This window comes from Canis aureus, chromosome 3, assembly GCF_053574225.1.
Source record: "Canis aureus isolate CA01 chromosome 3, VMU_Caureus_v.1.0, whole genome shotgun sequence".
Classification (NCBI taxonomy): Eukaryota; Metazoa; Chordata; class Mammalia; order Carnivora; family Canidae; genus Canis; species Canis aureus.
The window spans coordinates 28657037-28684011 of record NC_135613.1 but is presented as its reverse complement, the minus strand read 5'-3'; the positions used below and the strand labels follow the sequence as shown (position 1 = coordinate 28684011).

Genomic DNA, 26975 nt, shown 5'->3' with positions numbered 1-26975 from the left:
AGGGGTGGGTTCCAAAAGCAAAGGACTCCTTCCAATAGTATATACAAGTCTTTATAAAAGAATCAAAAGCTCAATAAATATGCAATTTTACACAGAGCCTAACCCAAGCCTGGGGTGGCCAGTGGGACTGGGAGGGAGGGAAGGCCAGGGGAACAAACATCCCATCCAGGACCGGATGAGGGTGGAGGTGGGAAGGACCACCCCGGAGCCCAGCCCAGAGGAGCTGGTGACTTCAAGAAGCGGGGGACCCTGTGGGGTGGGGAGTTGGGAGGGGGTGTACAGGTTAGTGAATGTGGCCTTTTGGAGGATCCTGAGGAACTACTGCAGCCTGGGCCAGGAGCTCTGCTGTACGCTCCTCCACTTCCATCCAGTCTGGCAAAGTGCAAATCAGGGTTCCTGCCCGGCACTCTGGCTCCCACAGGCACAAGCAGCAGCTGGAGCCAGGACCGGGATGCCCCAGGAGGCATGCTGTCTGCCATCTCTTGGTCAGTGGCAACCTTGGGGGCCTCCCTCTGCTCAGACCTCCCTGCAAAGGAGAGGAAGGGAGAGACAGTTCTTCTTTGGCTGAGGCCATGAAGAAGGGCTCTGGCCACCCTCTCTGCCCCACTGGAATCCTTAGGCCCCCTCCCCACTGCCCACTGTAGACACTGTCATTCAGCCTCTGGAGCAGCCTTCCATCCCCATCCTTATCCCCAAATGCCATCTGCTCCCAGCCACAAGAGTGGCCTTACTCATTCCTGAGGCTCTGTGCCCCCAATGTCAGCACATTCGGCCGCCAGCCCTCTAGCCCAGGCCACTCACGAGGCAGTAAGTGTGGAGTTAAGCAGCAGGGTGGTCCTGATTCGGTACAGCTGGGCTAGTGTCAGCTTCCGGTGCTGGGCAGAGATCCCCGGAGGCGGCTCGGGCTGGACCCTGGGCGAGGCCCCCAAGGGCAGGTCTCTGCTCCTCCTGGTGGGTCTTTCGGGCTCCCCAGCCAGGCAGCTGGTTCTGCCCTCCAGCTTTGATGGCTCGGGGCCACTGCTAGGGCTTGGTGTCCCCTGGCGAACCCAGCTGGGCCCAGGTTCCCGAGAAGAACCCTGAGTCCTTGTGCCACGGCCTGCCACAGCCAAGCAGAGTTCTGAAAGGCTACGGCTGGGGGCTGGGGGCGCTCCACTGGTGGTGGCCCCTGACAGCAGCTGGAGGAGGCTGGCCTCAGATTTGGACTTGAGCAGGTGGGGCAGACGGGGCAGCAGCTGAACAGGGCTGCGGCGGCGGAGGCGGGGGGAGGATAGGGGTGAAGGGGCTTGTGGTAGTTCTGGGGGCCGTGGCAATGGCTCCGCGACAGGGGCTGGGGCCATGAAGTCTTGCAGGGAGGTAGGGGAGAGGGTGCCATAGGCGGAGTCCATGGAACAGGAGCGGCCATCCACTGGGCCCAGGGGCAGCAGCTCGCTGATGGGTGTCACAGAGGAGGCAGTGGTGCTGAGAGAGGTCTCATCTGACTGAGAGCCGAAGGGGCCACCCTCGAACTCAGGAGAGGACAGTGTCTCCCCTGGCTCCACCACAACCATGGCCAGGGTCTCTGTGGAGCCATCTGAGGTGCTGTGGAGCGAGGAGGAGACAGTCAGTCCAGCCACCTAAATGGCCTGGTGCACCCCACTCCACCCTCCCAGAGCTGGAGGCTCAGCAGTGGCAAGCATGTGGTCCACCAGCCCAACCACCCAATTCCTGTGCCCGTGACCCAGAGGCCAGGAATGGTTTCTGGCACCACCACAGTACTCCTTCCAGCTGGATACAGTTTAAGAATCCTCAGTTCAGCTCCACCCAGCTAGCCCTGGGGGATCAGAGCAGGCACTCAGGCTGAAAATCTTTTGCCTTCCCCTCCCCCACACGAAGCCAATCAGAGGAAGGGGTGGTGGCTGGCCCTGCCAACTGTCCGTGGCCTTGCGGTCAGGAGTGCTGGGCAGGAGCACATGCTCTGCTCTGGCTGCTGGGTGGGCTCAGGCACGCATACCAGTGCTGGGAGTTGAGACTGTTGCTGCTCTTGCGCAGAATGGTGGGGGAGCTGGCGGCAGAAGTGCTACTCCCCCCGCCTTCCTCCTCTTCCTCATCCTCATCCTCTTCATCCTCCTCCTCCTGCTCATCGTCCTCCTCCTCCAGGCTCTGCAGGGGCTGCTGGCTGCCTGGGTGCTCCTGGACACGCAGCTGCTGCAGCTGGTTCTGCAGGTGGGGGAGGGGAGTTGTGAGCAGCAGCCCCTACCGGGACACCCTGCCAACCCACCTGCCAGCCCGCCACTCAGCTCTCACCTGCGCGTTGTAAATGGCCTCCACCCAGCCTCGGCACAAAGCCTGGCCGCTGGCCTGGAACGTGTAGGCACCCACAGCACTGTGGAACTCGTTCAGGTAGATGAGGAGAAAGGAGCCTAGTGAGAAGGGGCCCGCATCAGTATGAGCTAGGACCACAGCCCCTGCCGGCACAGCCCCTGGCCAGAAGCAGCGCCAGGCTCCTCACCAGGGTCTCGAAGCTCTCGGCACACAATCTTGTCCACCAGCAGTGGTGGCCGGATGACCTTGGTCCTCTCAGCCTTCTTCACTGCCTTGGTCACCAAAAGTAGGTCCGTAAAGAGGAAGCAGTATACGTCCATCTGGGGGGTGGCAAGGGGAGAGGCAAGGCCAGGGATCAGGGCCAGGGTCCTAGGACTCAGCCAGTCTTCTATGACACCATCTCCTGGACTGGTCCCTGCACAAGCCCTTCCTTACTGCACTCTGGTGATGTTGTAGGGGCACTCAGATTTTACTAAACACCTTCCTTTTTCCTTGCCTCCTCTGGACCTGAGAATAAAATTAAAATGAAGAGAGGGGCGCCTGGGTGGCTCAGTGAAGCATCTACCTTGGGCTCAGGTCCTGATCCCAGGGTCCTGGGATTAAGTCCTGGAGTCTGAGTCAGGCTTCCTACTCAGTGGGGAGTCTGCCTTTCTCTGTGTCTCTCCCCCTGCTTGTGCTCTCTCTCTCTCTCAAGTAAATAAAATCTTTAAAAAAATTAAAACAAAGAGTAAGATGGTATTTCTTCACGGACCTATGTATTTGTAATTTGTTTCAACAAAAAGTTTACATTAAAGAGAAAAATGGAATTTATAATTTGTGGTTTTAAAATCACGATTTGGGGATCCCTGGGTGGCTCAGCAGTTTAGCACCTGCCTTTGGCCCAGGGTGTGATCCTGGAGACCCAAGATCGAATCCCACATCAGGCTCCCTGCATGGAGCCTGCTTCTCCCTCTGCCTGTGTCTCTGTCTCTCATGAATAAATCTTTAATAAAAAAAATAAAAAATAAATAAAACCACGATTTGGGGGAGCTTGGGTGGCTCAGTCAGTTAAGTGTCCAGCTCTTGGTTTCACCTCAGGTCATGATCTCAGGGTCCTGAGACTGAGCTCTGTGCTCACTGGAAAGTCTGCTTCTCTCCCTCTTGCTCTGCTCCCCTCCATGCTTGCATGCACTCTCTTTCAAATAAATAAATAAATCTTTAAAACCACAATCTGTAGGCTCTAGGTTATACACCTAGGATTAACAGCTCACGAGCAAGGTTCTGGGCTTTTCCTGACCTGCTCTTGGAAGGCACCCCCTCTCTCCCACCAGGAACTCATATGGCACCAGCAAGTGGGCAAGCCCAGCACCCCACCCACTGTGCCCTTGCTGCCATATCTGTAAAGAGTAAATTGCAGGCAGATCATCAGCTGTCACATAACCAAAGTCATTCCTTCTTGAATTACCAGCCAACTGATGGGGCAGTTGAGAACCCCTCACTAGGCCCCAGAAAGTCTCCAGGAAAGGGTGGGGAAGGGGCCCTGGGTGTGGGTGGCCCCTAGAGTCACCTTGCTGTCCTTCCCCTCCTTCATCCTCAGGCTCCCCTCCAGCAGCAGCTGTCGTGTTTCTTCAGGGGAGGCGCCAGGGATGGGTGCTGTAAGGTCTAGATGCAGAAACTCCTTCAGGAGCTGGCGATGGGGACAGGGCGGGGGAGGTGCAGAGAGATCAGGGTCTGACTCCCCTTCCCCGCTAGGCATCCTCAAAGGAGATCCCAGCACTGGCCCGGGTGCCGGCTTGGCCCTTCCTCCATCCCCGCAGGGCCGGGGGTCCCCGCGCCGACGGCCTCCCACCTTGTCCACCTCATCGTTGCTGCCTTCCACCACCTCGTAGGCGTCGATGCGGCTCACCACCGCCGCCAGCCGCTGCCGCTCCTGCCGCTGCCGCATGCACGCGTTCACGTGGTGGATGAAGCGCTCCACCGAGTCGATCTGGGGGGCGGGGGCGGGGGCATCAGGACCCGGGTCCGGGAGGGGCCGCGAGCCAGGGACCCCGCCTGCCGCCCCGGTTACCATGGTGACGACGGCCTCCTTGGCGCGCGGCTCGTCGGTCTTCCTCAGCACCGACTTGAGCAGCAGCGGGTACTTGGTGAGGCGCTGGTGGGGCTTGGCCAGCATGTCGCTCAGCTTCAGCCGCTGGCACTGCTGGTGCTTCTCGGCCCACTGAGGCGGGGAGGCGCGGGCTCAGGACAGGCCCCGCCCCGGGCCCCGGCCCCGGCCCGCCGCCCGCGCACCTGCCGCCCCGCAGCCCCGCCCGCCCTCACCGTGACGTAGGCGCGGAAGAGCTCGTTGTCGCGCAGCAGGCCGCGCATGTACTCCATGCAGCCCTCCTCCTCCATGCAGTATCGGATGTAGGGCCTGAAGAGGGAGCCGAACTGGCCCGGGGCAGAACGGGCGCGGTTGCCGCGCGCTCTCCGCCGCGGAGCCCCACCGGCCCTCTGCACGCTCGCGCCGACCCCGGACGGTAGCACGTGCACCACCCCTGGGGCCAAGCCGAACTTCCGCGAAAGGGACCGCCCCCCGCCAGGTAGGAGGGGCAGACCGACTCGGAATCCCTTGCCTGCGACCTCGAGGTCACGAGGGACCACCGGGACCACCGGCGCGGGGAGGCTGGGCGATGGGCAGATGGGATGGCAGCCCCCAGCCCTGCCGCAGTGTCCCCGCCGGTGCCCGGGCCGTACCATCTTGAAGCCTCTGAGGAAGTCCCCGGGCTGCAGCAGCGCCCGCGTGCGCCGCGCCTTCTCCAGCACCGGCGCCATCGTGCCGGCCCACAGTCCGCGGTGCAGCCGCGCCAGCTCCGGGATGTTGCTGAACAGACGCTCCGCCTCCACCTGAGCGGGGCGGGAGGTGCGCTCGGCCCCGCCCCGCCCCGCCGTCCCTACCCTCCCATCAGCACCCTGTCGGGGCCTCCCCTCACCTCGCACAGCAGCCCCGACTCTTGCAGGTTCAGGAGGCAGCATAGGAACAGCTGTGGGTGCAGGGAGCGCGGCGTCGGGGGGCGTCCCAGTCCCGACGCCCCACCCAGACTCAGGCTCCCCTCTACCCCTTCCTCCTCCCAGGAAGCCCTGAAGCTGCCTGGGACCAGGACGATTCACCCCTTCAGAAGAGGCCCAGCCTCCATGGCCCACCTGGGGGTCAGCCTGCCCCATCCCCACCCGGAGGGAAAGCTCTGGGAGACCGGCTTTGCAGTCACACCTGGAAGTCCCTCCTCCACCAGGGAAGTGTGTACACACAGACAGAAACACACACACACACACACACACACACACCACGTTCAGAATGCGGGCTGCTGGGCAGCTGGCACACAGCAGGTGTTCAGAAAGTTACTGAATGAATGAATGACTGAAAGAATGAGCCTAGTGTTCAGGCAGCCACCTGGGCACATTTACCCAAAATCCCCTCCAGGTGCCTGGCCTGTGGGAATCCCCTCTTCCTTTTCCCTGGGGCACCGCGCTTCTCCCTTTCCTTCCCCTGCTCCTTCTGCAAAGCCCCAAACTCTGCTCGAGGGCACCCAGGAGGAGGCTACAGGGGGCAGGAAGAGGGGTGGCTCTGGGCCAGGTGCCATTCCACACTCACGTTCGTGATCACCCTCAGTTTCTTAATGTAGGAGACCTCTGTATGCAGGAGCTCCCACACCGCCTCCTGCTGGTGGCACTGCCTCCTGGTCAGCTTCTGCAGGAAGGGCAGGGGGTGGACCAAGAGTTCCAGAGTGAGCCCGGGTGACCATAGAGGGGGTAAGCACAGAGGTCCCCCAAATTCTGGGCCCTCCTCTGCCAAGTGGCACACTGCATACTCCTTGCCTCAGTTTCCCCACAGTGAGTTAATGATGACAGCAGCCTGGCACCGCTGTCCCACACACAGAATATCCTGCCACTGTGCATGAAGTGGGTGGGTCCCCCTTTCCTTGATGGGGAGGGTGGAGAGGGTTCTGGTGGTACCAACCTCATGCCCATCAATGAGCTCCCGCCAGCTGTCCTCCAGCCACAGGCAGGCGTCGTCCTCCTCTTCCTCCTCATCCCCCTCTTCCTCCCATGAGTCATGGTCAAAGCGCAGCCTCCGGGGCAGCCTGGGAAGCCCAAAGAGGCCGTAGGTGTGCAGTTTGGCCTCCAGCTGCTCCATCTTGTCTACTTCCTGGAAGGAGACCCATGGCCAGGGTCAGGGCACAGGACCGGCCAGCTACCCTGCCCCAGGGCCCACAAGACCACATACCCGGCCAAAGGTGCTCGTGCTGGGGCCCGAGCTGAAGAAGCCACTGAAACGACTGGCTGCCCGATTCTTCCAGCTATCACTGCCACCGCTGCTGCCACTGGGCAGAGAGCAGCTGGAAGGTGTGGAGGCCTCCTGGCCAGGGATGCTCGTCTCCCCCAGGAACTCCGACATGTTCTTGCGGCGGCGGCCAGGGGCCTGGCCAGGGAGGATGGTCAAGGCCAGGCTCATGCTGGCTCCCACAGCCCCACCCCATGCTGGGTTTCCTAGACTTCAGGCAAAGCCTGAGATGTGGGAGGCTCTCTGCACCCCTACCATGGGATGCCACCTCTTCTGAGATCTGTACATGCTCTGGGGGCTGGAAGGTCCAGGCACAGATGGACTGCCCCCACCCAGCCAGCCCCAACCACCACACAGTCACACACATACTTAGATGCACTTATAAGCATGACTCCAAATGGATCCACCACACACACACAGTCACTCACACACTCACTCACACACTCCTTGGGCACTAGAAGACTCTCAAACACAAGACCCATCATCTTGGGGCCCCCTGTCCTCAGACCCAGCCCTATCTGCCAGAAGAGGAAACCAAAGCCCAAGAGGGGGTTGAGGGGCCCAGGGGCCCCTCTAAGCTACCCCCCGCCCCGCACTCCCAGTCCTGACACAGTGCCTCACCAGGATGTCCAAGCTCTCCCGGCGGCTCTGGGGGTCCACACGTTCCAAGGAGGGGGTCCCAGCCCTGGCTGGCCGCAGGATTGGCAGACTCAGGGACTTGGAGTCCTTCACTCCCTGCTCCACCTTTCCCTCATCCCCTGGCTTGGCTGGTGCAGCATCGCAGTGGGGGGTGGGGAGGGGGCAAGGAGTGGTCCTCAGCACCCAGCTCCACTGGAGAAGGGCACCACAGACCTCTCTCCTGAGGATCCAAACCAAAGCCTAGCTGCCCTCCCCCGGGGCTCCACCACCCCAGCACCTATTGCCAGGACCCAGCAGAGACACCTGTATAGTAATGAGCCTGCTCAGGGCCATGGCCAATGGGAATCTGTGCCTGGGTAGCACAGCCATCTCTGGGAGGTCCAGCCAGAGCCCAGCCACCCTGCCTGCCAGGTTAAATGCTCACCTTTGACCCGCAGGTAGTGTCCCCCGAACCGGTAGGCCTCAAAGGTGAGGGACAGGGGTGTGTTGGACTGGTCCAGGTAGATATCCACTTTGCCCAGTGCAATGCCCTTCCTTTCAAACACTGGCAGCAGCACCTCCCTGCCCCCAGATGGGAGGTGTATGTGATAGGGGACAGTCATATGAACCCCACCCCATGCACAGCCCCAGCTCCAGCCCACCTTACCAATGGGAAAGGGAGACACCCACAGGATCATACACAGGTACAAAGACAGGTGTGCGTGCACACACACAGCTGCTAATAGAGGCTCACACTCCTACATGTGTCTACATACACGCCAACACGCCCATGCTCTCACATTTTTGTGTCTGTACACCAAGGTAGACATGTCCCAGTCCATATCCAGGAACAAGGCCATGCATTACATGTGTTGGAATACACAGGTGAGTCTGCCCGTAGGTGGGAGACCTTCTCACTCACAGGCCACCACATAGACATACACAGTATGCCGGCAAGAAGCCACATCTACCCCCAGCCCCATTCCCCCTGCCTTGGCCCCACCAAGCCCTACCCCAGAGACTTCTTCTTCATGGCCGGTACAATCTCTGTCTCAATGTCCACGTTCAGGTCAAATTTCAAGGTGAAGCACTCCTTGCTTGGGTCCTGAAAGGGCATGGGTCTCTTAGCTTCTGTACCCCTTGTCTCTGACTCCCCCCCACCTACCAGGGTCCAGGATGGAAACCCCAGCATGGGAATGAATGCAGGGATCTCCCTAGCCTGCCTCTGTCCCAAGAAGGTCCCCTGTATCCCTCCTGCCCAAGGGAGGAATTCCTGTAGCATCTCCCACCTGGCTAAGGTGGGCAGTACTGGGCTGCAGGACATGGTGGCCAGGGGTAGGGGAGACCCACTCGCTCCAGGCCCCACCCCTGGTCCTGGAGTTCAGCAGACAGGCCTAGACTTGGGGATGGAAAGAAAAGGCCCCAGGAAGGGCAGGGGCTGTCAGGAGCCCCCCTGACAGCCTGGGAACTCCTTACATCTGTGTGTCTCCTCCTTGCCTTCTTGGAGAGTTTCAGGCCTGTGCTCTTCCGGTCCCTGCAGGACAGAGGGCAGAGGTTAGAGGCACAGGGAGGCCCTCAGCAGGGAGGGATGTCAATGGGCCCTAGCTGGCTGCCCACTCCCTGCTCACCCCCGCTGACCAGGTAAGGCAGCTGTGCTCAGGTAGGCCAGGGCCCACAAGGGGTCTGTGTGCCCTCTGGTGGCCAACACAGGAATCACACCCAGTGGTACTTAGGTGGAGTCTGATCCCACCAGGCTGGGCGCTGGCCCAAGGCTGGGCAGCCTCCTCCAGGAATCAGGGGATCACAGGGGCAGGGAGGGGTCTCCAGTCAGGTCTTCAGAAGCCTCTGGTCCTGGATCTCAGATCAGACGGTCTGCTTTGCCCGCCTACCCTTTGCCATCCATAGAGCTTTCCTCTTCCTCCTCCAAATCCACTGCAGGGCTGGTTCGTGGGGGGCATGACCGAGTAGACACATTCCGGGCCAGGATAGAGCCTTTGGAGTAAAGTAGAAGGAAAGATCCTGTCTACTCCCTCCCTGGCGCCCCTGCCCCAAAAGAGCTGGGACCCTTTGGGTCTGTGAGGAAAGTGGGCCAGTCACTGCTTAGCATCTGTCCATCCCTAGACTCAAAAAGACACAAGCACCCTGGGATGCCCCCCCCCCCGGTGATGCCCCCCCCCCCCGGTGATGCCCCGCCCACAATACAAATCCATCTGTGGCCTCAGTTGACCCTTCTATAAAATAGGGATAAGGAAACCCTGCCTCTGGGATTGTTGTAAGAGGTGACTGGTCCATGGCTCTCTCTCTCTCAGGCCTCCTCTCCCCCAGCACTGTGACCACACCCCAAGTCCCATGGGACCTTGGCAGAGGAGGAGAGTCCTTTTGTCCCTCTGACCAGCTAAAAAAAGAGACAAAGGTTTGGCATTTCTGGCCAGACTCGGATGCCTGTGAATCAGCCCAGCACCGCCAGCTGGCAGTGGGCCTGGGCCAGGTCCCCAATCAACAGGAGGGGTTTCTTGTTCCCTGCTACAAGTTCCTTGGGACCTGCCCACCCCTACCCCCCCCCCCCCCCCCCCCCCCCCCCCCCGTCTCAGCTCGCTGGCAGCCTGGCTGGAGGATTTGCCCAGCAGTTGTCTGCCCTAAGGACAAGAAGAAAGGGGTCTTTTCCATGTTGGCCCCAGGCAAGAGGCAGCTATGGGAGATGCAGACCCAGACCCTGGTAGAGACAGGCCTGCTCTACAGATAGGGCACAGTTCCCCACCTTGTTCTCTTATTTAAAAAACTTGTAGCACAAAAGGGGCCACCAGGTACTTGGGTTTCATTATTTATAGTCAGCTCTTGTCCTTCTGATGGCCCTGTCACAGCTCGGACAGTCACACTGAGCTCCTAGGCAGGGGGTTTGGAGCTGCTTTGGGAACTTCGGGCTGGGGTTCCTACCCAGGCTCACCTTGTGGGGGCAGGTCAAAGCGGACGTGCCCATCATAATGCATGGCACTGTGGAACTTGCTGTCACAGGCTTCACAGAGGTTGAGGGGTCCCCGGCGGTGTAGCTGCTGGCAGTCAGCGTGGTGGCATACCTGGTGGGGAAGCAGGGTGAGGTGGGTTGGGCTGGGCCCCGCAAGGCCTCAGGCAGGCACATGTGTGGCCCAGACCATGGCAGTGCACAGGTGAGGTTCCTGGTTCCTCCGGAGGCTGCTCTTCATTTCCCGACCATCCACTCCCCACAGGTGCCTCATGTTCATGAATTCACTGTGGACATTTCCTAAGCCCTGCTATGTGTCCGCTCTGAGGGATCTGCAGAGCAAAGCAGATCCCTGCCTTCAAAGAACAAAGCATGGAGGGGATATTTCCAGTAAGGAACCACAAGGCAGTTGCTACCAGCGCCTCTTCCTGGGGTGCAGAAAGGGCACCCCAAAATGCTCAGGGCTGCCATTTGGTTCAGCCAGCTCAGTGTTGGAACCAGCAAGCCCTTCCTCTCTACACACCCCCAGGCCCTCTGCCCTAACTTCTGTGACCTATCTGGCCCCTGAATAGCCAACCTTGCATGCAATGAATGGGGTTTTGGGGGAGTTAGGGAAAGGCCCTGGCATCTGGGTTTTAAGGCAGCGCCCCAGCCCCAGCATTTACCATATTTACTGTATCACCCTACATTCTCCCCCAACCCTGTGGATGACTGTCATGCCTTCTCTGCTCCCTGGCTCACCTCTAACTCACCTCTTCCACTTTCCTTGCTGTTCCCCAACACATCCACTCACCTGCCCTGCACTGGCAGGGAGAGTGGGCTTTCTTCTGGTCCAGTCAGACTGTCCTCCCAGTATGGAGCGGCTCAGGGCTCGCCCTCCCCCACATCATCAGGCTCCCTGTCCTTTGGCTCACACTTCTCCACCTCCAGCTTCCTCTCTTCCTTTCTCCCATTCCCTTTCAGCGAAACCCCATGAAACAGGTCTCCATCTCAATCAGTTCCACGTTTCACCCCCCAGTATGCATTAGTATATTTTCCCTGGCTTCCCACTTTTAAATATTTCAGACCTACAGAAAGTTGTAAGGAGAGTTGTAAGGTCTCCTTACATCCACACACCCTTCTAACTTCCCCAGGCGTGAACATTTTGTCACGCTGGCTTCTCTCTCATATCCCCCTGCCTGGCGCAGAAGAACATGGGAAATCTCCTATGAAGCCCCAGTACCACTGTCACACCCAGGAAACTAAGTATTGATGTATGATAGTCTTTTTTTTTTCCTAGATTTTTATTTATTTATTCATGAGAGACAGAGAGAGAGAAAGAGAGAGAGAGAGAGGCAGAGACACAGGCAGAGGGAGAGGGAGAAGCAGACTCCATGCAGGGAGTCCGACGTGGGACTCGATCCCAGGTCTCCAGGATCACGCCCTGGGCTGAGGGCAGGCGCTAAACCACTGAGCCACCCAGGCGTCCCAACATATGATCCGTCTATAGTCTACGTGTGTGTTTGCTGCCCGACTGTCTAAACCATGGCCTTAATAGACTTTTTTTTCTCATACGGGAGCCAGTTCAAGATTCACACATGCATTCGGTTTTGTCTGTTTACTCCCTTAAGGATGAGTTCTCTGCACGTTTTTGGTTTTTTCTTTCATGACATCAACATTTTGGAAGCATTCAAGCCCGCGGTCTGGCAGAAAGTCCCTCCACAGTGATCTTTCTGGAGGTTGTTGGGTGGTTTCAGGCTGAGCATCTGGGCAGGGACATGAGAGAGTGGACAGCGCCCTCCTCAGTGGCCCACTTGGGGACTCCCTGTACCGTGTAAGGGTCCTTTTTCTCTTGGTGATGAATAAGTAGCTGGGGGCAGGGAAGGGGATACTTCGAGATAGCCTGATCCCCAGCAATCTCACAATCCAGGGTGTTCACATCCACTGGTGATGCCTGCCTAAATCGAATAGGACTACCACAGTTGCAACCGAAGATTTTCTACTTTAGAAAATCTGCCCCTGTCTCTCAGACCCTCTGCCATCAAGTTCTCCCTTCCCATCACCCCAATTGCCTCTTCTTGGGCCCCCAGAACTGCTGTGTTTCTAAGTCCAACCACAGGACCCAGCACTTGACACAGGTGGTCTCTTTCACACCTCGTCCTCTGTGGTCCCCGGAACCCCACACTCTGCTGCTGCCTCCTGCAGCCCTCAGTCCTCCTTGCCCACTTCCTGCTTGTCTCCCTACCTGCGGCCCCTGCTCACATCGACCTCCATCTATCCTCTGCTGACTCAGCTCATCATGTGATTGGAAACACTGACTATGCGTGGAGGGCTCTCAGAGGTAAATTTGCAGTGAGGTCCTAACCCAGGACACCAGACTGACCTTCTCAATGCCCGCCCCCCATTAGATGCTAACGAGAGCACCTCAAACCGCACACGTCGGCACCTGAGCTGCTGAGCTGCCCACGCGGGTTCCTGCACTTCAATCAATGGCCACACCTTGCAGTTGTGTGGGGGCATGGGCTGAACGGTGTCGTGCCCCCGTAAAAGACAGGTCAAATCCTAACCCCCAGGACCTTAGAATGTGACGTTTTTTGGAAACAGGGTCATTGCAGATGTACTTCATTAAGATAAGGTCATAGTGGAGTCTGTAATGGGGTAGCATGCGGAGCATTCCTATGACCCGGGTCCTTAAAAGGACAGGAGACACAGAGACAGGGACACATGTGAAAGTGAAGCCACTACTACATTGCGTGGGTCTCCATATGGGAGAGAATAAAGTTCTGTCATTCCAAAGCCACCCACCAGCAAGTGTTCACTGTTACAGCAGCCCTGGGGAAATGGATACGTTAGACCAAAATCCTTGGGGTCACCTTTGATCTGTTACAGCCCCACCCAGTCTGAAAATGCTGGTGGCTCTCCCTTCAATATCTGTGGCTTCAACCAGGCCATGCTCATTAGCCCACTGCTGCCTCCTGGCCTCCGTGGTGGTCACCTCTCAGTGCAGTCACAACAATGACCTCATAACTGGCTTCGCTGTTTCCATCCTTGCCCTGCAGTCTGCTCTCTGTGAGCAGCCAGGGTGGCCCCTGCTCAGTGAAGAGTCTCATCCTTCTCCTCCAAACCCTCCACAGCCTCCCGTCTCCCTCCGGTAAAAGCCAGAGTCCCATTTGGTGACAGTGGGGGGCCTCCTGTCCTGCCCTGCCATCCAGGTGCACTCCGCTCCACCAGCCGACCCCATGTCCCCAAAATGTTGCTTCTGACATGCGCAACTCCAAACCCTGGCATCTGCTGCTCCCTCAGCCTGGAATGCTCTTCCCCAGACACTGGAATGACAGACCTCTACTGTGAAGTCACTGCCCCTTCACACTCCCTGTCCCCTCAGCACCCTGTCTGCCATGGAGCAGCCTGCCTGTTTCACTTTGCTGCCTCCACACCTCGCCAGCCCTGTGGGGACAGTGACGTTAGGCTATTGCCCCATCACCAGTCCTAGCCACTCAGTGAACACTTGTTTAATTTATTAATGAGGGTAATGAAGGGTCACTGGAGAGTTTTGGGCTGGGGAGAGAGCCTGATCAGAGATTTTCAAGGTGACAGACAGGGTGAGGACAGACAGCCTAGACACAGCAGAGAAAGTAGTCACAGGAGGAAGGAGAAGGCGGTGATCACCCATTGTGTGCTTGGGGCTGCACTGAGGGCCCCTTGCCCCAGGAGGTAGGAATTCCAATCATCCCTATTTTATGGAAGGGGAGAGTGAGACTCAGGGAGTAATTTGTTGGAAGTCACACAACCAGTGAGGCCAGGACTTGAACACAGTGTTACATAGCTCAGGCTTCTAGATTTCCAGCACATTCCTGAGTAGCTGCTGAGAAAGAAGAGAGGAGCTGGGGAGGCTGGCCTCAGGGCAGCCTGGAGAAAGGAGGATGAGTACAGAGACGAGAGAAGCAATTATAGTTTGATGCTCACTGTTTGGGCTCCTGTGTCCCCTCAGTCTTCCATCAGAGAGAAAAACAACCAAAAACCCCTCAAAAACATGGGCACAGAATGACAGCTGGCACGGGGAAGACTGAGAAGACTGAGAAGACCCCCTGCTCCAGGGGGTCTGACTTTGTAGGGCTGGGCCCTGGGCGGGTGGCTATGGATATTATGGCCCAGATTCCCAACAGCAGGCTGGGCACCAGGTGCTCCCCACTTCCACACCCTTCTCAAATGGTCTTCAAGTATGTTGTTCTTGGAGCTTTGGGCAGGGGAGAGGGACACCCTTCAACCAGAGCAGCTGTTTCTATCTTCACTTAATCTGCTCCTAACTAGAGTGAAAATCGCTATCCTCTACCACTGTGACATCCCCAGGGCACTGCTGACAGAAGTAGCATTGGCTTTGCAGGTTCTGGAACCCCACCCCACTCCAAGCTGTAAGCATCTCCTCTTGACTAATTCACTAATCTCTTGACTAGATTCACTAATCTGGGGAAGGCACCCACCCCACTTCAGCCCCTCTTTCCCAGGAGCCCCACAGTCTGCCAGCTAGGCAGCCACCCTCCACCCCTGCAGCCAGCCTGGCAGTCAGCCTGGCACAAGTGCCCCTTCTCACCCCTTCCAGGCCTTTTGTGATTCCTCGACGGTTTCATTTTGCTGGTGCCAGGTTTGGCACAGAGTGATAGGGTTGCAAACCTTCAGGTCACCCAGGCCCTAGTCTCATGGGGGGGGGGGGGTGTGACATGACAGGACCCTCCAGCCCAAGTCCCTGGCTCTCTGCCACAATCCTGCTTTTATTATTTATTTTTTAAGATTGTATTTATTCATAAGAGACACAGAGAGAGAGGCAGAGACACAGGCAGAGGGAGAAGCAGGCTCCATGCAGGGAGCCCGACATGGGACTAAATCCCGGGACTCCAGGATCATGCCCTGGGCCAAAGGCCGGTGCTCAACCACTGAGCCACCCAGGTTCCCCTTCAATCCTGCCTTTAAACCAATCTAATACACAGACAACAGATCTTACACAAAGATTTACTCCTGATAGCAGATTCAGCATGCAACAAATATTTATTGAGCACCTACTATGTGCCCGCCCTCTGAAGGCACTGGTCTCCCTTGAGACACTCAGGATGCTTCATTTCCCAGCACTGTTGTGGGCTCTGGTGAATACCACCACAGCTCCTCCTTTTACGGCTAATATAATATTGTTACTCCTACTCCTACTGCTGCTAATGATAATGGTGGGAGCCAGTGCCCAGCCTGTGGCTGACCTCCTCTGGGCACCCCCCAGGCTCAGGGACAGCAGGGGCATGTGAGGGTCAGGCCCAGGATCTGAACCAAGTAGATGTTTCTTCACTTAAGTCAACAGGTCTGGTTGATAATGAACTTCCCAGAACCACAACCCGGACTGGGAGGCTCAGCCTGGGGCGGGCACAGCCTCCTGGCCCCCCCATACCTCCCTCCCCAGACTGCAGAGCTCCACAGCTCCCTAGAGCAGGGCAGTCCCTTCCCAAAGCCAGACTCTTGGGCCTTCTCAGGCCAAAGAGCCTACTCTCCACCCTCCTGTTGCCGACCACTGCCACCCTGGGCCAGTGGGGTCGAGGCAGCAGGGTCCAGGAGGAAAGTCCCTGGGACTCAACCTAAAGAGCTGAGAGCCCACGGGATGGAATCACCCGGCACCTCCAAAGGCAGCGAGCGGACCCCACCTTTACAAATCACAGGGGGCGCCCCTTAGGGAGCACGGTCAAGGCTGCCCCCCACGGGGACGGGGTCCAGAGTCGGACCTCCGCGCTCGCACTAGGGCGGGGGCCGGAGGCTGGAGCCTGGAGCAGCGGGCTGTGGGCAGGGCCTGCGCGGAGGAAGGAAAGGGAGAGGGGGCCCCAGCGCAGCGCCCGGGACCCGCAGGTGTGTCCGGAGTAGCCCAGACACAAAAGGCCGAGGGCTGGAGGCCCCGCCGCCGCCCGGCCCCTCGGTCGCCGAGTGGGGACACACCTCGCCGCGGGCAGTCGCGCCCCCCCGCCGCCCGCGCCCGGTACCTGGCCTTCCCCGTCGCGGGCGCGACCCCCCGGCCCGCAGGGCAGCCCGGGGCCCGGCCTGGAGGCCGCTCGGCGCCCGGAGACGCCGGGGCCCGTCCCCATGGCGGCCGGAGGAAGCGGCGGTCTGCGCCGCCCGCCGGACAAAGCGCGGGGCTCCGCTTCCTGCCATTGTGCGGCCGCGCCCGCCCCCGGCCGAGCGCGCCGGGACCCCGGGGCCCCCGCCCGTCCCCCCGCCCGCCCGCGGCGCCCCCGGCCCCGCCCCCGAGGCGCCCCGCCCCGCCCCGCCCCGCCCCGACTGCGCCCCGGGACCCCCGCCGAGCCCCGCCGGCGCCGGGCGCTGCCCTGCCCCCCACCCCGCCCCCGCGCCAACCTCCCCCTTCAGTCCCGAGACCCCCCCTCCCTCCATCCGGGGAGCTCCCTGACGCCGGCAGAAGAGGGGGGCCCAAGACGGGCACATCCCACCCGGGTCATCGTCTTGGCCCAGGGACACCTGTCTCTGCTCTGACCTCCGGGTGCCCGAACCACCCCTCCAGCGCCCACAGGGCCTTCTGAGTCACGGGAGCGTCGGGGCACAGTCCTGGAGCCGGGGGCCCTGCTCCCACTGCCCAGGCCGACGGTGCAGGCCGGGGAGCGGAGGGCGCTGGGTGACGACGGGTGGAGGCTGCAGGCACATAGGTGCAAAGGGCAGAGAGGGTCGTTCTTTGGGATCCCCCCGGAGCTGGGTGTGAAAGAGCGTCAGGAAAACCCCACGTCCAACTCGGCTTTCCCCCAGATCCCGAGGTCTCTGCTGTTCCAAGCGGGGGTCCCTTCCGCCTGCCCCACCGCCAGGGGGCGCTCATCGAAGCCCCAGAGAGCAGGATTGGGGAGTGGCGGTGGGGTCCCCGCTGCAGGTTGTCACAGAGCTTTCCCACTCCTTCCCAAAACATAGGGGCGGGTGCTGCTATCCCCATTCATTGCTGGGAGACAAAGTGATAAGCCACTGGCAGGACTGAAACCCAGACTTCTGACTCTGCTGTTCTGACCTCCTTGGTACCCCATCTCAGTAACTATGGGGCTGGGGGGGGGGGGCATGATATCATCAGCCCACCTATCCCTCCTCCTTCTGGTGCGGTGGGGAAGGAAGGTGAGGTCTCTGAAGACAGCTCTGAGGAGGCAGTAAGCAGTAGTACACCCCAGACCACAGGCTTCAAGGGCCACCTCCACTCCCAAAGCCTGAGCCATCCACTGTCTACACCACAGACAGATCTTTTGAAAACTAAAACCAATCATGTCACTCCCCACTTAAAATCCTCCAGTTACTTAGAATAAGATCCCACATGCCTGGCTCCTACCTCCCCTCCTGGTGGTGTCCAAGCCTGCACCTCTACATTCTCTGACTGGAGCACCATGTGCCCCTGATCTCGCAATGGGGGGCACTGGGCCCCCACGTCAATGCCACCTGGTCGACAAAACCTTTACCTCCCCTCAAAATAAGTGGCCCCTTACATCTCTCATTCTCAATCCTCTTACATTGAATTACTTCCTCCTAAGCATTTAAGACGACCTGAAATTATTTTACTTCTTTGTTCACTTCTTGAGTATCACACTTCCCGCTGGAATACCCTCTCCAGAGGCCAGGGGCCTTGGCTGGCTGGCCCCCACTGTGCCGCCCTCCACACTGAGAACAGGTCTGGCACACAGCAGGTGCTCAGTGAAAACCAGATAAGAAGGGACAGATGAAGGCAGAGGAAGGGTCTTCATGGCAGAGATTGCCAGTGGGGGCAGGGAAGGTCTCAGCCTGCTGTCAATGGTCAGCAAAGCCCTCCCAGCTGTCTGACCACAGGCCCTCTTCTGCCTCCTAGCATCCATGACCTTGGGCCTGCTGGCCTGCTCAGGGCAGCTGCTACCACAGATCTCTGTCCTTGCTGCCCTACAGGCTGACAGCTGAGCACACCCATGTGCCAGGCCTGGGCCAGGGATTTTGGGCAGCAAATCCTGTTCCCTCTCTCAAAGACCCTAAGCAGGAGATACCATTACCATCTCTACTTACCAGATGAAGAAGCTGAGGCTTGGGTAAGTTAAGCGGCTTGCCCCAAAGTTAGCAGCTGACAAGTGGGGAGATGGATGTCTGGGCTTTGGACCAGTACCCTCATGCCTCAGGGAGGGCTAGGAGGGCATGAAGACCAGCTAAGTGATGCTCTGACAGCAGAGCCTTGAGGTTCACCCCACTGGGGACAGGGCAGATCCCAAAGCCAGTTTAGGGTGATCCTATTGGCCTGGGGTTACCAGGTCACATCAAGCGGAAACCATGGGGGCTGGGCCAGGCAGGTCACTGGAGGTCACCTGAGTGTCCAGGCCCTGGCCATCCTCATATCATGCTGCTGCTTGCTTCCTCCAGCCAAGGCAGAGGGCTGCTCTTTGGAGGACCATGGCCCTAATGCCTCAGGGCCAGAAGTGCAGGGTCAAGGACATTACAGAGCTGGCCGAAGAAAGGAGCCTCTGGCCCTTGCACCAGGAGAGAGAGAAGGCCCCAGCAGTCTCCTGGGTCCCCACCTCCTCTATGGGAGGGAGCTGAAATAGCCCATGCGCAGGACAAAAAGGTCTCGGCCCTTGGCTCCCTGGGGAGGGGGCCCAGCCCCAGCTTCAGGCTCATGAGTCAGGACTGGCTTGTTGAAACTGATACCCAGAAACCAGATGCTGGGGCTGATGAATAATGGAGTCTCCAAGGCAGGAGCCCCCCTGCCATCCCTCCCCACTATCTCCTCAACCCTAGAAAAGCAGAGGACTGTGGGCCATCAGGCCCCATAACAGATTGGGGACCTGGCCTGGTCTTTGGTGGGACAGAGGAACTCCCCGCTCAGGAGGAGAGACCATAGGTCTGGGTCCAGGCCCATGTCCTGCTCACAGCTGACCAGCCTGAAGCACCCCCTAGCTAGACAGACATGACTGCCTAGGAGCTCCCCATCCAGGCTGAGCTCCCCTGGGAGCCTACTGGCCCCAAGGCCCCATCTGGCACCTTTGAAATCCAGGGGCGGAGGCTGCATGTTTGAGCAGGTTGGCCAGGGTGGGGCCAGCTCTGCCAGGCTGCTCTCCTAGCTCCAAACAGCCTACCCAGCCCCTCCCTTCCTGGAGGCCTGGGCCTCACCCCCTTGGATTCTGGGGCCCACCTGGAGGTGGAGCCTGACTTAAGGCCCTGCCCTGTTCTGGGCAGATGACAGGGGTATAGGGAACCTCTCTGCAGGCAAGGCTAACTACACAGGCCCCAGAAGTCAGCCAGGCCTCTACAACCCCAGGGAGCAGTCCAGCTGGGACCCAATGCTAAGAAGAGAGGTAGAGGCTGTGGCCCGTGAACCTCACCGCCTGCCCAGTCCCTGCACGAATGTGCCAGACTCTGGAGTCCAAGATCCCAGCACTGAAGCTCGCCATCTCTGACAACTCTCTGACCAGCATAGTATAGAAGGCTCCTTGGGAGGGGAGGAGGGAGGAGGCACCTGCCCCGGCAACAGAAGACCTGCTTCTGGGGCCCACCTATCCCCACCCTTACCCATCTGTGCTAAGAGGGCACTGGCCAGTTCTCTGGACTATTTTACCTAGGGATGGCCTCTGGGCCCTAATATGTGCCTGGACCTGGCCTAGGGCAAGAGAACAGTAAAATTCTCCTAGAGTCCGGCAAATCTGGGGAAGGTTTCTTTAGAATTTGTAGGACCCGAGGCCCCTTGGGCCTCCGTTTCCGCGTCTTTGATCAAGGCAAGCTAGGGCTTCTCCAGGTTCCTGGGTCCTCTCCCTCTCCCCTCCCCCACACGGGTCCGGGCCGGCCCAGACCGCCCGAGGCTCAGACTCGCGCGCCCCCTGCCGGCCTCGGGACGACTTTCCGCCTGGGACCAACTCTTGGACGCCGAGCTCGGGCAGGGTCGCCGGAGCCTACCCGCCGCCGCCGCCACCACCGCCACCACCCCGCGCCAAGGCCCCGCAGGATCTTCTCGCCCAGCCAAGAATCCTCACACTGGGGCTGGGTCCCTAGAGGCTCCTCACGGCCCTAGGGCCGGGCCAACCCCACCCTAGTCACCCGGGCTGGGGGCGGGAGCTTGAGCCTATTCCACCCTCGAATAAATGGAGTCAGGGCCAGTGGGGCCCATCGATTCCCACCGCAGCCCTGGAACTGCCTGGGACCCTCTCCTCCCGGTTCTGTCCACTAACTCGGGGGCAGTCTCGGAGCGCGTCCCGATCCCAGCCCCGTCTCGTCCCAGCTTCCCCGCGAGACTCACCTTAGGGACAGGGGTCTCCTCCCCTGGGGCTGGGGCTCCGGCGACGGCTGCCAAAGCCCCGGGGGCCGCGCAGAGCCGTGGGGAGCACCGGAGCCGCGGGCCGGGCTCCGTCGGCGCAGCGCCGGCGCGGGGCGCGGGACGTAGGGGAATTACGGTAGACCCGCGCGGGCGCTACCACCTGGGCGGGCCGGGACGTACCAAGCGAGCGCCCGGCTGGGAGCCCGGGGAGGCCCCGCGCCCGACCCGCTGCCGCCCGCAGGAAGCGGGGCGGGGCGGGGCGGCGCTGGGGGTGGGGGATCTAGGGCCCGGGATGCGGGCCGGGGGCAGGGACTGGCGCTGCCCCCGAGGGCGCTGGCCCTTTGCAGTTGTTCGGAAAGTTCGAAGTTCCTAGGCTTTAAGCTGGGCTTGAAGACGGGAGCTCGCCCGTCCCCGGCGAGGGGGCGAGGGCCGCGGCAGGAAGCTGCCTTAGCCCTTAGCCGGGGAGAGGAGCCCCGGGAGGGGTGGGGGTCCGGGCGGAGGGACCCGCGGGCTGAGCCCGCCCGGGAATCGCCCCAAGCCAGGCTCGCTCCCGCAGGATTCTGAACTGTGCCTGAGAAATGCGCCGCCTCTGGGCCCCCTCTTCTCCCCCTAGCCCATTCCATCCCTGGTGCTCCCCGGTTCTCTCTCCTGGTTGCCCAACTTCAGAGTAACTCTGCCGTAGGCACAGGGGGCTGGAGGTGTGGGGTGTATGTGTGTGTGGGTGTGCGCGGGTACACAGGAGGAGTCAGACAACCTGCGCTCAGCACACCTCTCCCCTTCCCTGAATATCACAGCTGGGTGAGGTGGGTGCAGGGGGAATGGCCCCTAGGGCCTGGGGCAGATCTGGGGCTAAGGCCCATCTGCATTTTTCCAAATCTAGAACCCCCTCCCTCATGGCCCTCAGGCGGCCTGGGGCCTCCAGGCTGCGGGTTCTCCCTCCTAGCAGGCACTGCCCTCTTTGGCAGCACTGACCTCCCTGGGGCTGGGTCCACTCCAGGACGGCTCATCTTGCCCATATCCCATATAGTTGATCCTCTGTCCCTGCCTCTTGGGCCAGACACCCCATGCCATCACCTGCTCCCCCCAGAATTACCTAGCCAAAGCCCAGGAGTTCCACTTGCACTGCTTCTCTGGTCCTACCACTTCCTCCAGCTGCAGACTGGACTGCCACCTGTCTACAGCTGACCCGCATCTAAAAATCACCTCCAGGAATCCCCAGAATTGGGCCATTCTCAAGGACACCCTGGCCTCCCACCTCTCACCCCCAAAGCCTTGCCCAGGAGAATAGGTGACTCCCTCTCCTATTATTCACTACATCCTGCCCATTCTTTCCCCACAAGGACCTCAGATCCGCCCCTTCCTTTGCCCTGTGTCCACTGGTCTTCATCTGGCCACCCCTCCCCTAGACACACCTCCCCCTGACTCATCCCTGCCACCTCACAGTCTACTGTTAAGCTGGAAGGGAACTCTGCTCCCTCTGCTTGAATACCACTAGAAATAGCTAGCTTACAAACACCACACATCCGAATGACAATAAAAAACTTTACCCAAAAAAAAAAAAAGGAACGGGGTGCCCAACCTGTACACTGAGGAGCAACTCCAGCTGTTGGAAACTCACCCTCCTGCCAGGGCCCTTGGAGCCAAGCAGAAAAATTCACCTCCCTTTCCTCCTGAGAGGTCCTTAGAAATGGGAGGCTCTAGGGGCACCTGGATGGCTCAGTTGGTTAAGGGTTAAGGGTCTGCCTTTGGCTCAGGTTATGATCCCAGAGTCCCCACATTGGGCTCCCTGCTCAGCAGGGAGTCTGCTTCTCCCTCTCCCTCTGCCCCTCACCCGGCTCTCCCCTCCCCCGCTCTCAAATAAATAAATTTAAAAAGATAAAAAGAAATGGAAGCTCAGAGGACACAGATGTGGTGTAAGTCCTGGCCTTGCCTTGGCAAGTCATTTACCTCCCTGCTTCTCAGGGTCCTATCACTAAGATGGAGACAAGAGGTAGTCCCTGACGCATAGGGTGGGTGTGAGGACAAGAAGAGGTCCCTGTGGGGAGGCATGGATGAGTAGTGGCCGCTAGAATCATGACCTTTGAGGAGATGCCCCAAGGGTCCCATCTTCAGGATAAATACCCCTGAGTCTTCAGTTCCTCTCAAATATGATGTTCAAGTGCCCCCTGGGATAGTGTCAGCCCTCCTCCATGTCCCCTTGTGACCTGGAGTGCCTTGACTTTGACCAGAGCACCTAGCTCAGGGGGGCCTAGCAAGGAGCTGGGGAGTCCAGCCACCCTCTGTCTGGGTTCATCTGCAGGAGGGCTGGACACCCACTGCATCATCACCTGGCCCTCCACAAGAGGAGGGACAAACACTTCCTTCATCTCCCTCCCTCCCAAGACTCCAAGCTCCACCTGCCCTGGGAACAGGACAGTGGTGCCATAAACATTAGCCATGCTGCCTGGGGTCGGCTGGGGTCTGGGATGGAATCTGGGGAGGTCTCGGGGTGGGGGGAGGAGGGCACACCCAAAGTCGATGGGTTTCTCTCCCCCTCCATGGTAGATGGACAGCCAGCATTATCTGGAACACCTACATCTTGCCATACTCCATGCTAACCCCTTCACGTCTGAGCCCTGTTTTAATCCTTCCTACCACTAGAGAAGCCTCAGTTTGCAGAGGAAGAAACCAAGGTCAGGGAGGTGTAGTGATCTGCCCAGAGTGGCACAGCTGGAAAGGACTGAGCTTTGACCCTGGAGTTCATAGGTATGGGCTACCCTACACATCTCCATCCTGAGGAGGGGCAGGGATACAACTTCTCCCCTGTGGTCTCCAAAGCCCTGACCTCAGGCATTCTCTGCCCAGCTCTGCCTCCCCCTCCTCATTTCCCACCTAGCTCCTTCCTTGGAACCCCAGCAGGCCTCCTGCTCACTCAGCATCCTCATTCCCCTGGAAGGAACTCCAGGGCAGGAGGCAGGGGTGGCAACCGCTGCTTCATCAGAAGCCCCAGCACCCATGAGACACTAAAACAAAGCCTGGGGACCGGTTTGGCTTCTCCCCTCCTCCCAGGGGAGCTGGGATATCTGCTCCAGGAGGCCTTGGGCCTACAACAGGGCCTGGCACAGCAGATGCTGAAAGCTGATTCGGTGAACGAATGAATGACGTCATCTCCTTAAAAAAGCTAGTCATATCCTGCTAGCCTTCTGAGCAGGGCTAGGGAGGAGCGAGAATGAGGCTCTTGATCCCTCTCCAGATCCAGCTCTGCCAGCCATGCTGTGCAAAGTGGGCAAGCTCTCTTCTCTTTGAGCACCATTTTCATCACATCATGTGAGAATAAGGCTTTTCTCCTGAGGTCCTCCTGGGTTCAGTGAGACAAGGGCAAGGGCCTAATACCCCACCTGGTGTACAAGCCTGTCCGGTCAGTGGTGGGGATTACCACCACCAAGGACATTCTTTGCTCCTCTTTCTCACCAAAGTGGGATGTCACTCGCCTCCTCTCCTCTCTCTCTGTTCCAGCCAGCTCAATCCCTTGGCAAGATGAGCCTCCTGCCCTTACTTCCTTCCCTGCACATGTGCCTGTGGCAGTTCCTCTTTCCTGGACCAGCCCTGCCTTCTGCTCTGCCTCTCATACTCCTGCCTCCACCAGTGGTTACCTTCACCAGTCCTCCCTCACTGGTCCCCCAGCCTCTGCTCATTCGAGCATCCTCATCCCCAAAGTGAGTCTGTGCCATTTGTTCTACCATGGGTCCCCCTGGTGCCAGGACTTGGACTCTCCCCCTGCAGGCTGGGTGACCCCCTGGCCAATGTCAGTCACACTGAGTTCTGGGCAGACCAGGGGCTGGGCTGGAGCTAGCACCTGGAAGCTGTGGAAGGCCCACACTCTCTGAGACCAGCCCTCCACTCACAGGCCTCACCTCTGCACACTCCCACCCTCGCCCCTGCCTGTGGCAGCTTGGGGCCTGCCCCAGGAGCAACTGCCTACAGGAGGGACCCTCGGGCTTTGCAGGTCACCGGCAGGATGTATGCTGGTGGGGAGCTGAAACCAGTTTGTTGCCTGGAGCTCCCATCTGGGAGTGAGGCAACCAGCCAACACCAGAGCCCCAGTGCCAGGCACCATCCGTGCCAGTAGGTTGTGTCTGACATCATAGCCGCCCCCTTACCCGGTGACCACGGCAACTGAAAGCCTCCCCCTCCTGTCCCCGCCCGCAGAACAGTCCTCCATGTTCCTTCTAACCTGGTCTTCCTGTACAGAATGTAGGAGCGTGTGTCTGGACGGAGGGGGTGGGAGGGGGAGCTAGGGGGTGGGAGGGTGGCATTTTACATTTTCGGCAGCTGGCAGAGCTGAGCTACATGGTGGTTAGGAACACAGGCTCTGCCATTATGCTGGGCTCTGGGTTCAAATCCTATCTCTACCACATCCCAGCGATGTGTCCTTGGGTGAGCCACTCGCTCCCTGAGCCTGTTTCTTCATATATAAATGAGAATAATGGCAGGACACATCTCAGAAGGCCAGAAGGAGGAGACAGCGAGTCCTCAGCTCCATGCCTGACACAGTAAGTGCTGGCAGTTTTTACCATGATCACTCAAATGCATGCTGGAAGGGGCCACGCTTGGGTTCAAGCCCTGGCTTGGTCTCTCACGAGCTGTGGGGCCTCGGCCAAGTCACAGGACCTCTCTGAACCTTGGTATCTTCATCTGGAAAATGGGGCACCCAGGCCTTCCCAGCAGAGCTCCCTCAAGTAGCACATAAAGCAGAGAAAGAGCACGTGGTACAAAGCCTGGCACATTACGGGCAGAATCGCCCAGCGATGATATTTCTTATTCTCCCTCTCATTCCATCCTGCTCATGGCTCCCAGGCCCTGGCACTTAAGTACCAGTTTATCCTTTCTTCCCTTTGTTATTCCATGACACAGTCACTCTCACCAGCTCCCTAAGTGTCCCCAACCCATGCCCAAGCCTGAAGAGTGGCCCAGTGCTGCAGGAAAGGTGCCAGCTGGGCACTGGAACAAAACCTTCAGGCGGATTGGGGGTGGGGTGGGTCCTTTCTCTTCCTAGGTCTCAGTTTCCTCATCTGTGGCATGGGGCCATGGCTCCTATAACCTCAGGGCAGCTGCAAGGACTGCAGTGCAGGAAAGGGCTTTGGGGCACCCAAGTTCCCCCTGCTCTTGCAGAAAACTCCTCCATTTTGCTGTTTCTGAGCCAAGGGCAGCCCCTCTGCCTCCTAAACCAGCCACCCAGTGCCCTATCCACCCTTGAACCCAGATGACACCATGGCTGGGCCAGCTGCACCCTTGCCAGGGCCCTGTGGGTATCCGTGCCTGGATCCAGCAAGAGTTAGAGCCCTGGCCCCTCTGCTCCCAGCAACCCAGGCCCTCCAGCCTCCCTACCTTGGCTGCCCGCCCCCTGTCCATGCAGCCTGGGTTCTGACAGTGCAGTCCTTTTTCCTCCGCCAGGCTCTGGTCGTCTGCAGAGGAGAAAAGCAGAGGGTTATCAGCCGGGTGGGGCCCAGAGAGGCTGCGCCCCAGGTCGGGGCACCCAGGGGGCCCTAGGGCCCCAGTGGCCTCCAGACGAGAGGATGGGTGGAGCTGTCTCCTCAATCCTCCCTTCAAAGGAGGTCAGTGTCCCTTTTTCTTTTAAATGCCAACTTATCTGCACGGGAATCTGTTTGCAGAGTCCTTTTCTTGTTGCGGTTCCCCAGGGAAATTATCCAGATTCCACGGGGAGAAAACGTCTTTGGAAATAAGCTGCCGGCTCCCTCTGTCCCACTAGCGGGGGGGCGGGGGTAGTTCAGTGACCTTGCAGGGCTCCAGACTTCCTGGGGGGTCCCCGCAGGGCTGCCGGGTCCACGATCCCGCCTTACCCCTGCCCTCCAGCTCCCGGCCTCTGAGGATGGACTCCTCCTCAGAGGCCCCGGGTGGTGTCCCCTTGCCCCGCGGTCCATCTCTGACCCAGGATTCGGCCCTCTCTTCCTAGGGGCGGGGTCGCAGCGGCGGAGGGGGCAGGGAAGGGGCAGAGAGGCTGGCTGCTGCAGCCGGCGTGCAGGGCCCGGGGAGGGGGTGCTGCTGATGCGGGCCCCAACACCGGGGCAGAGTCTGAGCCCCCCGCGCCCTGATCTCGAGGCCGGCGTCCACCTCCCAGCTCGAAGGGGTCTGCCTCGGGGCCCCCCGCGGCTCCCCCCGCCCCGCCCGCCGGCGCGCGGCGCCCCGGGCCCGCGCCCCACCTCGAGCCGGCGCAGAGGCAGCCCGACCGGCAGGCCTGCACGGCGGGGCCGACCCGGGGCCCCGCACTCACCCATGGAGGAGGCGCCGAGCGGCCGGGGACGCGGGCGGGGCGGGGGGCGCCGCGGGGCGACCGGCGGGGCGGGCGGCGGCGGCGGCGGGGGGCGGGCGCCGGCCGGGAGCCGGGGGACAGGCCGGAGCGCCGCCGCCGCGGGACCCTCGGCGGCCGGAGGCGGGGCGGGGCAGGTGGGCGGCGGGAGGAGCCGGCCGGGAGGCCCCGCCTGCGGGGGGCGGGACCCCGCGGCCGGGCCCGCCCCCCGGCGCCGCGCCCCCTCCACGGCCCGCGC

General features: G+C 59.9%; 1 protein-coding gene across 4 annotated transcripts; it reads right to left on the bottom strand.

Moving 5' to 3' along the window:
* Positions 1-35: 35 nt before the first annotated feature.
* On the bottom strand, positions 36-26771 carry PLEKHG5 (pleckstrin homology and RhoGEF domain containing G5). Of its 4 annotated transcripts, XM_077891416.1 has the most exons (22): positions 26702-26771; positions 25798-25874; positions 10164-10293; positions 9109-9211; positions 8696-8753; positions 8233-8324; positions 7665-7801; positions 7223-7368; positions 6545-6739; positions 6278-6466; positions 5912-6007; positions 5253-5303; positions 5017-5166; positions 4600-4710; positions 4349-4498; positions 4130-4267; positions 3848-3967; positions 2489-2621; positions 2284-2399; positions 1991-2196; positions 802-1578; positions 36-526 (listed from the first exon to the last, which is right to left on the bottom strand). In XM_077891416.1, exons 1-22 carry the CDS (start codon positions 26703-26705, stop codon positions 517-519), a joined length of 3189 nt encoding a protein of 1062 aa, XP_077747542.1. In that variant the 5' UTR covers positions 26706-26771; the 3' UTR covers positions 36-516. The 4 variants fall into 4 exon arrangements, with proteins under 4 accessions (XP_077747542.1, XP_077747544.1, XP_077747541.1 ...); XM_077891418.1 differs by lacking the exons at positions 25798-25874; positions 26702-26771 and adding an exon at positions 20413-20555; XM_077891415.1 differs by lacking the exons at positions 25798-25874; positions 26702-26771 and adding an exon at positions 16169-16294.
* Between the last annotated feature and the right edge of the window lie 204 nt (positions 26772-26975).

Coding starts and splice junctions, on each gene's coding strand:
- PLEKHG5 (XM_077891415.1), bottom strand. CDS start 16,270: ATGGGGACGGGCCCCGGCGTCTCCGGGCGCCGAGCGGCCTCCAGGCCG. Junction 6,467..6,544: donor GCACGAGCACCTTTGGCCGG/GTATGTGGTCTT, acceptor GTCTCCTTCCAG/GAAGTAGACAAGATGGAGCA. Junction 5,304..5,911: donor AACTGAGGGTGATCACGAAC/GTGAGTGTGGAA, acceptor CTGCACCCACAG/CTGTTCCTATGCTGCCTCCT.